This window comes from Haplochromis burtoni, unplaced genomic scaffold (assembly GCF_018398535.1).
Source record: "Haplochromis burtoni strain Fernald_Lab_line unplaced genomic scaffold, NCSU_Asbu1 Contig_91, whole genome shotgun sequence".
In the NCBI taxonomy this organism is placed as follows: Eukaryota; Metazoa; Chordata; class Actinopteri; order Cichliformes; family Cichlidae; genus Haplochromis; species Haplochromis burtoni.
This window is the reverse complement of record NW_024582452.1, coordinates 1866990-1878188: the sequence shown is the minus strand read 5'-3', so window position 1 is coordinate 1878188 and position 11199 is coordinate 1866990. Positions and strand designations below refer to the sequence as shown.

The 11199-nt window shown below is 37.8% G+C and overlaps 2 protein-coding genes across 3 annotated transcripts in view; both read right to left on the bottom strand.

The window, feature by feature from the left end:
• Window positions 1-2753, bottom strand: part of LOC106633266 (protein phosphatase 1 regulatory subunit 12B-like) — a 6531-nt gene extending 3778 nt beyond the window's left edge. Inside the window, exons 1-4 of the mRNA XM_042222705.1 lie at window positions 2235-2753; window positions 886-976; window positions 607-801; window positions 413-488 (exon numbers count right to left, since the gene is read on the bottom strand). Of these exons, the coding sequence (XP_042078639.1) occupies window positions 413-488; window positions 607-801; window positions 886-976; window positions 2235-2254 (382 nt within the window). The 5' untranslated portion in view covers window positions 2255-2753. The remainder of the gene's footprint in view (window positions 1-412; window positions 489-606; window positions 802-885; window positions 977-2234) is intronic.
• A 182-nt stretch (window positions 2754-2935) lies between these two features.
• On the bottom strand, window positions 2936-10120 carry zgc:66479 (uncharacterized protein LOC327541 homolog). 2 transcript variants are annotated; one of them, XM_005926237.3, is made up of 5 exons: window positions 9579-10120; window positions 7723-8207; window positions 7262-7325; window positions 5330-6338; window positions 2936-5194 (listed from the first exon to the last, which is right to left on the bottom strand). In XM_005926237.3, coding segments are annotated over exons 1-5 (1839 nt in total). In that variant the 5' UTR covers window positions 9858-10120; the 3' UTR covers window positions 2936-5192. The 2 variants fall into 2 exon arrangements, with proteins under 2 accessions (XP_005926299.1, XP_005926298.1); XM_005926236.3 differs by having other exon boundaries at window positions 2938-5194; window positions 7723-8210; window positions 9579-10116.
• Window positions 10121-11199: the final 1079 nt, after the last annotated feature.

The following is an 11199-nucleotide window of genomic DNA, read 5'->3' as shown; positions in this document are numbered from 1 at the left end:
AGCGCTTTGGGGTCCTTAGGGACTAGTAAAGCGCTATATAAATACAGGCCATAACAACATAAATAACAAAAGAATGTCAACTGGAGGCCTGATTAAACAGATAGTAGTTACAGGGTAACTTTTATCACATACTTCACTACCTACAAAGTACATTTTTACTTATTTTTACTTAAAAACAAAAAACAACAGTTTTTGTTCAGATGTTTGAAATGACATTGAAAGAACAGTCCTGAACATCAAAACTGTCCAGAAATCATTAGGTGGACTAACAGTCTGGATCATAGTGACCTGCTAGCACATTTTTTGTTGTTGATGTTGTTGTATTATATTTTATGGAACCCAGAACAAAACATATGGATCATGAAGCACAACAGAACACGACAATCAAAAGAAATCCAGATGTTTTTCTTACCTCTGAAGGAGCTGTTGCAGTAAGGTCGGTGCGGAAGGTCAGGCAGGATTTCTAATCTGGTTTCAAAGTTACCCTCCTGCACATTTGGAGTAAAATAAAGAAGAATACAGAGATAAATCATAAATTTCACCTAAAGCATCAAATCAGCCACATCTGAGGCAGAAAACGATTTCTGAATAATTCTGTCTTGTAACCTCGTCCATTTGGCTCCAGTTTAGACTGACATCAGTTGTTTCTGTGTACTCTGTAACGCCAGGCTGAACTCTTCTATCATCTGTTAAGCTCATCCGCAGACAGGACCTGTCCTCCAGTCTGCTGCTATCCTCATTTTTTCCATCTTCCAGGCTGCTGATCTTCTGAGCCTCTTTCAGGTCAGTCGGAGTCATACCCTGCAGGATATTCACACAGCTTCACATGTATGAACAGTTTGTTAAATCTTTCAAAATCTAAATGTGTGTCAACCATTTCAGTACCTGTGTTAACCTGCGAGTTTGTCTCGCATGGCGAGATTTTGCTTTTCTCTGAGATTCTGCTTCTTCATCCCTGACAGGGGTCAGATACGACCTGGGTCAGGAAAAACACACAAATGCATAGGTGTAATTAGTCTGCACGAGGCCACAGTCATACATATGAAGAACCAATGTTTTAAATTGAAAAATGTAAAATCAAATCAAGTCAAATGGGACATTAAATTTAGTATCTAACTATCTAGGTATTATTAACAAAACAAAGCTACATATATGAGCAATAATAGACTATTTGCATTACAAACCTTAACAAATCCCAAATCTACTCACAAGCTTCCGAAATTCAGTAAAAATGTCTAGTATTAATTGTACACGGCATAATAAGATAAAATCAAAAACATTCCACTATTATGTGGCCTTTATGTGACCCAGTGTTACAACAGCAAGTATGTTAAGCTGCTAACACAGCTTTTCTGTGATAGCTGAACACACTTCTGTACTTTTTAATTGTCTGTCCTGGCATTCTACTCTACCCACTTTCACAGGAAATCAGTGAATCAACATGCTCTGAAAAGATGCAAGCCTGATATCTATGGCTGTCTTCGTAGACACAAATAAAAAGCTGAGCAAGCATCGGTGGGGAGGCTCATGTTTTACCCACTGAACTGCTAGCACTGCCTCTGCTATGCTTTTACTGGTATTGATCTTTCAGTTGTGGAGTCACCCTGAATGTTCACTGAGATTCAATGGGCTGCTCGGCACAGCAGCACAATGTAGTCTATGCAAAGTTCAGGACTTGGGTACCATTAATGTGCATAATTCTACCGACTGATAAAGAAAATAATCAAGAACAAACTAATTTAGAACCCAGTATAGCAGCCATCTCTGCTATACTGGGTTCCAGAGGCGAATGCTGGAAAACCAGTATTATTACATGTTTTACATTTCAGTTTTATCCACCCACTCTTAAAAGCGAAAAAACTGCAAATTATTCCTCTCAGGCAACATACTCAAACAATTTCTTTTTAATCAGCTAGAGAAGTTAGCAAGAATAACAGCCTTAAGACAGTAATTACTAATGTACATTTTTTAAAAAGCTAATCAAATAGATCAAAGGAAAATATGAATTTTCAGCCCCCTATGCAACAATCCCAAGGCTCACATCACATTAGTTCTTAGAGGCCTGCAGCACCTGCACAGAGTAGCATAGTTACTCTACATTAAGATAACAAACATCAGGCCTTGGAGCCTTGCCAAAATGGTCGCTTGACAGATTGATAAATCTAAAAATGAAAATGGCTAAATAAGACTCCATGAATAGACCAGCATGACTCAGCCCCCCCACTGAAACCTACCTGCTAACAAATGCTTGCATGGTCCCTGTGGAAGGTCAGAGACTGAAGAACTGAGACAATGCTGCAGGGATGAGAGGGAGAGGCTGGAGAAAAAAGGACTCTAACTGGCCAGGGTGAAGAGAGAGAGAGGAAGAGAAAAGGAGGGGGATGGGGGCACTTCCTGCCTGAATGATGCATACACAATCAATTTAGGCTCCTATGTACCAAGGTCTGATGCAAGCAAGTCTATGCATACTTCAGCTGTGCATGTGAGCAGCAACATTTAGTAGTTTATTTGAAGAAATAAGGAGACTATTATCTTTCTCTATCTGGACTATTTGGATCTTTGAATTCTAAAAAGAAAACAGAATTGTGCATTAACCAATCTAGTTATTCATTGCTTAGTTTATTTATCCACTTACTTCAGGATTAAACCTTATCCCATCTACACATAGGAAACTTAATAACTAAATGTACAATTATGGTTAAGTCAAGGCTAAATTTAGCTTCTATAACTATTGAGGTTGTTTGCTAAACTGAGATGAATATAGATATCGATATAAGCAAGACACAGGAAGTATTGGAATCCTTTTTTTCTTTTATATAACACATTTTAAAACTTTAATATAAATTTTTAATATTAAAACTAATATTTAATGAGGTCAAAGGTATATTTCACCTGAACCTTTAGAAGAGTAAAAGTATAAAGAAGCATAATATGGAGATTTATACCTAAACACTGCACCGGAGATAGCACACTTACATATTAAACATGTTTAACAAAATATGAAAGGTGTGACACCTGGCATGCTCAGCTGAATTTTGTTACATTTTGTGGCAAACTGGAAAACCAAAAAGATACATAATTTCTCTATACAGCGGAGTAAAACTATTTTAAGTGCACAGGAGAGTAGAATAGTGTTAGTGTTTAGTGTTAATAACTAAAGTTTCAGTGTTCATTATAACATCGTCTAGTACTGTACAACAGGCTCGAGTTTTTAATAAAACTAAGCACTAATGCACTAATATGGCATAGAAGAATGCACTTAAGTTTTAGGGACATAGATAATATTTGATAGCAGCATAACTTATTGTAATAAGGTTCATAGGTTTCTGGACAATGAGGCATTTATTAGAATTTTTCCTCGCTAAACCTGCACAATGGGTTTTACATCAAACAATCAAAATGTTATTGCAGGGCAAACTTTTAGTTTTAATTCAAGTAATTTAACTAAAGTACTGCATTAACTCTTTTAGAATTACAGCCTTTTTTATATATAATATTCCATTTTTAGAGGCTCCTGTGTTGTGGTGTACAGAGACAAAATTATAAAAAAAAAAAAGTGTAACTGTTTAAGATAAGAAACAGACTGAGGTGTTCCTGGCGACCATGCCGAATTTGACACAACAGCAATTAATCAAGTATACAGAAGTGAAAGAACCAGAGTTTATTTTACAAACATAATTGTTATACTGATAATAAACACAACCTTAAAAAAAAGTGCACTCTAGGTTTGTTTTATTTCGTTTTTTTGTAAAAATGCACAGTAAAAATCACTTCTTGGAAACATATTTCACATTTGTAAAATATGAATACACATATTTGTAATTTCCTGAAAAAAAATTAAGAAAAAAAGACATTTGAGATACTAAAATATTTTGCTCTAAGGTTACACTCACTTTAGCAACAATATTTTTGATTATTGGAAAACTCACATTATTTGAAATCATGTTTCTTGCTTTGTTTCTGTTGCTAAACATGTTAATACCGCCATTTGTTCCTCCCTCAATTCATCTTTGCTGTCAGTGTGCTGCAGAAAAACACTTAAATCTGAAAACTACATCAACATTATTATAAAGCTAAGCTTTCGTCAAAAGATATTTTTAGATGATGTATAAAATGAGTCGCCTCTTGGCTTTGTGGACAACTTGTTCTCTAGTTGGTGTGACTGATGCTTTGAATGACATGTGAATACTTCTGCTGTCCTAAAAATGTAACTTAAGCACAGTGCAGGCTCCAACCCCTCATATGCAAAACACTTTGTTCCTGAGGTGCATCATTAAGCTTTTTTTCTAAAGTTGCATAGTCTTTCTATGATTGTTTGTTAAAGACACACAACATTTATTAAAATATGATTAATTAAAAAGCAGCAGAGTAATGACAGAGTAATAACCTTTTGACCTCCCTGTATCTCACAATACCACCAGTGTGTTCTGTCTGGCTGGAATTGTAATCAGTTAAAAAGTGCAAATAAAATGATAATAACCAAATCTATAGAGCAAGCACAGCTCTAGTTATTAAACACTAAAAAACAAACATGTCTTTAAAGAGTAAAAAAAAGTTTAATAAACTTTGCCATACCTTTAAAAAAACACTCTTATTAATTCAGTTATTGCATATTATTGATTTTCTACCATTTTTCTTGTAGTTTTTTTCCCCTGTGTAAACAACATCAGGGACACAATGAATTACAGAACTGTAATTGTTGTTTCTCGTGATACATTTCAGGCAGTGACAAAAAGCAGCACACTTTGTCACCAAGACAGGTATTACTTATGGCTTCAAGGTCACAGCTTATGCACTGGCTTCTTGTTATTTCATTAACAGCTTGGTAGAAAATAGTGTAAATTGTTATGACAAGTGGAATTTCTTTTCTTTAAAAAACATAATCATTTAATGGGTTAAGGCTTGTTAGACTGTTATTGGCAGGTACACCCTGAATGACTCATTTCCTTACAAAAACGAGCCATGTTAGATTTTGAGGTACAGGTTTCAGCTCTGCATGTTGACGGAATTTTCGATTAGGTGTGCCTTTCAGAAAGCAAATGAGTAATGCACCTCGACAACAGCGATCAATAACTCTTTCTAACAGTATTTTTTATATTGCAGACAGTGGTGGAAGTCGGAGAAAGCTCCTGTTTTTCTTGATGGATAGGTCCATAGCATAAAAGAATGAAATTTCTTCCTGGTGGTATGCACTCTGTAAAAACATTAAAAAGAAGATATTAGAATGGATATATCAGTAAACACATTTTAGTAAGGCAGAATAGTCAATTAATAACTTGGATTGATAATCAAGTCATTATTTATGAAAAAAAAGAAAGTGAAATCTTACATTTGTCTTCTGGCAAAGCATCAAATTCTAAAAACTCCTCTTCTTCATCAGCCTCCTGTGGGTCCTCTGCACCATGGTTCGCCTCTTCATCTGCTGCTTCCTGCTGTTCGTCCTCTGCTTCTGACACTTCTTCCTCTACATCTGGTTGTTCTGCCTCAAGCACTGCCTTCCAAAGCTGCTCCTCTTCTCCAGATGGTACGTGTTCTTCTGACTTCTCCCTTTCATCGTCTTCCGACTCCTCTTTCTCCAACACCGTCTCATCCTCATCTCTTGCTTTGAGGCTCTCATCTTGGACTGTTGAGTTGTCCTCACCTTTCTCTCTTTCAGGTGCCTCCTCTTCATTGCCTTTCCGGTTCTCGTCTTCAGCCATCTGCTCTTCAGCATTGTGTCCCTCCTCTTCTGTCAGTGTTGTGTGTCCCTTCTCTTCTTCTGATACAGTAACAGACTTCTCTTGTTTTGCATCATCTTCCTCTACTGCCTCTGCCTGCTGTGTAGGAACAGTTTCCTCTGTCGCAGACTCCTCCTTTTCAACAGGAGCTGTATCTTGTGTATTTAGTTCTTCTGGCTCATCAGACTCTGCCTCTTCTTCCTCTTGGGTGGATGTAACTTTTTCATCAGCTGTAGGAAGAGTCTCTTCTTCTTCTGATTCAGCTGGTGCAGCTACCTCTTCCTCTTCCTCTCCAGCTGCTATGGGTGTCTCTTCTTCAGTGTCTATGTCTTCTACTTTTTCAGTTCCTAAGGCTTCTTCTTCTTCCTCCTCCTCCTCCTCCTCTTCTTCCTCCTCGTCAGTTTCTACATTTTCTACTTTTTGTTCACTGCCCAAGGCTTCTTCTTCAGTTTCTACAGTTTCTACTCTTTTTTCAGCTTCTACAGGTGCTTCTTCTTCTTTTTCTTCACTTCCTGCAGCTTCCTCTTCCTCTTTGGTTTCCGCCTCTTCTTCAGTTGTAGGAACTGTTTCTCCCTCTGTCTTTTTCAGAGGCTTGGTCTCAGGTTTCGTTTCTGCCACAGACTAAGATAAGCAAAGTCATATCAAATAACTGGAGCAAAATATTTACTATTCAGCTATGTAGGCATCTAGGTATCTCAGTGAATGTGATGTGATTAACTGACATACAAAACAGGAAACTGCACCACACGAGTGTAAATGCTGATGTAAATCCATTGGGGAATCCATGCCAGGCAATTAGCTTCTTCAAATTAATGTGATGAAAATGTTATTATGGTTCCTAATGGGCACACTGTGAACGGAAATAGTAAAGAGGCCATGTGTGGTGACAGCATGTGTGTTAAGCCATGTCGAGCATGTTCTGCCATTGAAATGTAATCTAATCTTTCAGTATATATTTAATAACTAATAAATCTAACATATAGTCCTAGATATCTGATTTTATTCCAAGTTGTTATTTATTTTCCTTTTAAAGATAAATCTGGTCTAGCCTGGTTAATCTGATTCTAATGACTGATTTATTTAGAGAGCTATTAGGCCATATTTTTCTTACCTAATCATGAGTTCTCAGGTTCTTGTGGCAGGTTTAAAAAAGTTTAAGGTTTAAGAATCATGTAAATATCACATGTCACATGCAGCTGTACTATATGAATAAACATCAACAAACTTAAAGTAAAAATATTATTAGACGGACTGAATAAAGCAAAACAAAATGATGATTTAATAGATTTGACTGTCAGGACTAAAAGGGTTGTGCTTAACACACAAATATCAAAATTAGATAAAATATTACATCAGCAGGGGCACTCACATTTGATTTGTTTATTTGCCATTTAACATTAATTTGACCTGACTGCTAAGATCATGATTTGCTACCTTTTTTCCATTTTATTTTTTTCCATTTTGCATTTAATTAATAAGATCACCCAATGGGCTTCTTTGTTATTACGGGCTGCTAAGTTCTGATCCTCCAGACTGTGACGTACCACATTAAGCTCCTGTACTCTGGCCTGATGAAGCCGCTGCGACTGCTCATGTTCAAACAACTCTCTGAAAGACAGAAGACAGAATAAATTTCTCTTATGATCTTGTGGTCATTATTTTGTACCTTCATGAAGCTTCACTCACAAAACATACCGATAGTTTTATTACAACACTTCTATTTCAAAGCTCAAATGACAATAATAGCATGTGAGCCACGTTCTCTTGATGGTTATGTAAGCGTCAAAGACTTTTCAGCTTTAAAACTTATGAATACAAAAGAAATATTTACATAGATCATGGAAAACTCACAGTGTGATAAAGAGGCCTACCAACTCTGGTCTAGAGTAACACAGAGTTGCAGACAGTGGCAGCCAACAGGGCTTTGGCAAAGACAACATAAAATCATGGGTGAGAGGAGGCAAGTTATTTCCTCCACTGCTCTTTTTCCCACTCCACCACCTACCTGACAGTAGTCATTTCGACCACGCTAGCCTTCAACTGAGTCTGGTAGGCGTCTAGCTGGTCCTTCAGTCTGAGCATCACAGCAGCCTGTCTATCCAGGGCGGCACTCACTGTGGCAATCTCTCCAACTTTCTCCTCCAGCTTAGATTCTGCTTCTTCCAGGCTGCCTGTCAAGATGTCGACCTTCTGGGCTAGCTCACCAGTCAGTGTGGCTAAAACCTCCACCTTCATTTTAACATCTTCAAACTCCTCACTCTTTCCTTTCAACATGGTCTGCAGCTGGCTCAGTTGCTCCAGAGACACTGTGGCTTGTTGCATCTCTGCCAGGCGGGTTTTCATCTCTGTGTGGAGTGACAGCACCTGAGCGGGGAGGTCTGATGTCTTGAGCTGTTCGGCTGTAGCTAAGGCCATACCCACCTGCTTCTGGGCCAGTGAATAGGACTCCTCAAGGGCATTAAGTCGGGCCTCCACGTTGTCCGAAATATGCTGCTGCAACAAGACACAGGAATGACACAGAGTCAAGCTAAGGGACAATTATCCTCACTTATTTTTATGATTGATAGACTCTTAACTGTCACTGGACAACAATTATGCTTATTGGGAAAAGATTTTGTTACTATTAAAGGGACGGAAACACCAAGGACAGTTTTATTTTAAATTTTCTTTTACCTTTATTTGCATTGCATTGTTTGCTTAAATTCTGTATAATATAGTATAATATAATATAACAAATGCTTGGAGGAAGGAAATATGTAGCCACACCAAAATCTCATCATTAACAGGCGTGATCATGAACAAGCCATTTAGGAAATCTCACTTAACAGAGATGAACCTCAGATCTTTGATTTATTTGCAGTTATGCTAAAACTGTCTTTTTTGCATTCTTTATAACCTTTTCTGGATTCTTCATTAAGCTTTCTCCTTACAACATCCTGAAGCATTTCATATTTGTGAGCGACAGAACAATTTACCACTCATACAGAAAATATTTGCCGAACAAGACTGAGCTAGCTGAAATGTTCTTGTGCAAAGTTTCTGCAACCCTGTCTTTTCTGAATAGAAGAAATACTTAGGGGAAGGAAATACAGATATACTTAATACTCCTTGGAATACCATGAATTGAATTTGAAACACATGGAAGAAGACTAAAATACTGAACATTTACTGTGATATAACAGGTTAATTTCATTCATGGTAATGTGTTTAACTATAAATATAATTATCTCTTACATAAAGTGTGTCCTTTCAGATATATAGACAGACACACACAACATCACTCTCTCTGCTTTTCTACAGTCTTTCAGATTGCCTGCAAAGAGCCTCTGAACTGGTGTTCAGTATCAAAATCACAGACTAAATTTAGCCTTGGCTCATTACTGCCTTGTTTATTATTATTTTGGCAGCATCTTCAGCACAGCTTTGGGGGCATATTCTTGACTGGTATTACAATACAGAATTTTCCACAGAACCTAGAGACTAAAAGAGATCTATTTTACATTTGAGTCATTGGTACAGGCATTTGTAGGTCAAGAATAATCCTCATTACAAACGTCAGCAGCTGTGTGGATGTTAGAAATAGCAGCGTTTTGTACTCACTCCAGTGAGGCTGTTGGCATGTGGAAATCTGATAGAGGCCTGCAGCTAACTTTCCTTACTTGCAACTGACAACGTGTGCTGGAGCATTTTATTTTATTTTTTCTGTGTGTGTGTGTGTATGTGTACAGAGATTTTTTTTTATTCTAATCTCGTGAAAATATGATTCACAAGATTGGTTGTTCATTATAAATATTGGCTATCAATAAGTGCATCTGGTGCTTTTGGTGGCTTGCAGTTTTAGGTGACTGGATATATTCTTACCTTGTTGCCAGACTGTCGCATTTCTTCGTGGGAGGATTGTAGTTTCACTATCTTCATCTGTATGCCCATGAGATTGTCTGTTAAGTAGGTTAAAGTTTGGTACTGCTGGAAACAGAACCACACTCCGGTGGCACCTCCAATCACAAAAACCAGAAATAAAACCAATAGAAGTGTGTAGTTATTCCCTCCAGGGCGAACTTCTGTCTCCATAACTTCATTTTTGAATATGTTATCTTCATGTTTGTGGTTGTTTTTCGCTTTCCGGTGCTTGGCTGTCATTGCGCTAAAAAGGACACAACGTCCTAATCAGGTAGTGAGGTGATATTCAAGGACCCGGTGGGTAAGCACGCTTGGGCCTGGTGTGAGCAGTGATTTACTTCGGATGGATCCTTTAAGTTGCGTGGTGCACCGATCGGCCCGGGTTAATCACTCCACAATAAAACTGCAGCGGGTCGTTGGCGAAGCAGTAGTGAGGGAGGTGTGAGAGGGAGGCGTGAACAGTAGGTAGCGTGGTTGTCCATTCAGGAAGATCAAGGAGGAGCGGAGGGCCGGGCTGCCATCGGGAGTGGCTGAGCCCTGAGTCACGGTGGTTGACTGTCATCTAATGGAAACACTGCACGTCCGCTGATGGAGTGCCGTGCGCTATTTTTTACTTCAGAAGCCATAAGTGTAAATGGCAGGTCTGCACGTTTCCACTGTGGACCAGACTCACTCTAGTATTTAACGAAAGGGTGCCATAAGAAAATATTCATTAAGTACAATTAATTTTCTTTTATATTGAAAGTGTAATATAAAATGTTACTTTGGAAAGGCCATGTTCAGTGTCACTCTCTGACTCTGTAAAATTCCCCTTTGCAGTAAAGGTCACCTTCAGTTTCTAAAATGTCAACATTTTCTTGGTCTTTGCTGCTTTGTTTCAGTCTTCCTCGTTAGTTTAAAGGTTCAGCTCCATTTTTGAATGTTATGTTTCCTTTTCAGCTGATACTTCATTTCTACATTTATTTTTGTCCTTCGTGTTGTCTTTTGTCTTCCCGTCTCTCACATTTCCCCCAATTCTTGTTGTTTTTCTTAGCAGAGCTACTAAACACCCATCCAAACATATGCCTTCAATAATGGTTGACAATTAAAAACTATAGGGAACAGTAAAAACGATTGACATACACTGTTCTCACTTATAACGTATTTTACAAACACTAATATTACCGCCAACAGGTGGATTTTCCATTTCGGTGCAGTTAGCCCAACAACAAGGAACCACTTAGTTTATCCCTTCTTTTTTTTTTTTTTTTACATAAAACGCATTGTTGGAGCCAGGGACAGTTTACAAAATGATCCTCTTAGAATGATTTTTGGTTTTAGTCTCATTGATTTATTATTATTGGTTATTGGTTCTGTTTCTGGTTTATTGAGCTAATAATAATGATGACGATAACAACAACAACAGTATTAATCTATTAGCCAGCACCAACCAATCCGTTGACATTCTGTGCTGACACAAGATGGCGCTAAACATCTTCTAAAAACTTAACTGTAAACACTTCTTTCTTAAAGCCATCTTCACCAACAGTATTAAAGCTATGACAGTTTTTGAGAGCATGGCTCCATGGTATAATTTAGCCTT

Bases quoted from the DNA above. Each gene is read 5' to 3' on its own strand.
- zgc:66479 (XM_005926236.3), bottom strand. From the start codon at position 9,857: ATGACAGCCAAGCACCGGAAAGCGAAAAACAACCACAAACATGAAGAT. The intron at 8,211-9,578 runs GTAAGAATATAT...GTCTTGTTGCAG, and splicing joins TGCGACAGTCTGGCAACAAG to CAGCATATTTCGGACAACGT. The intron at 6,339-7,261 runs GTACGTCACAGT...TGCTTATCTTAG, and splicing joins GAGTACAGGAGCTTAATGTG to TCTGTGGCAGAAACGAAACC.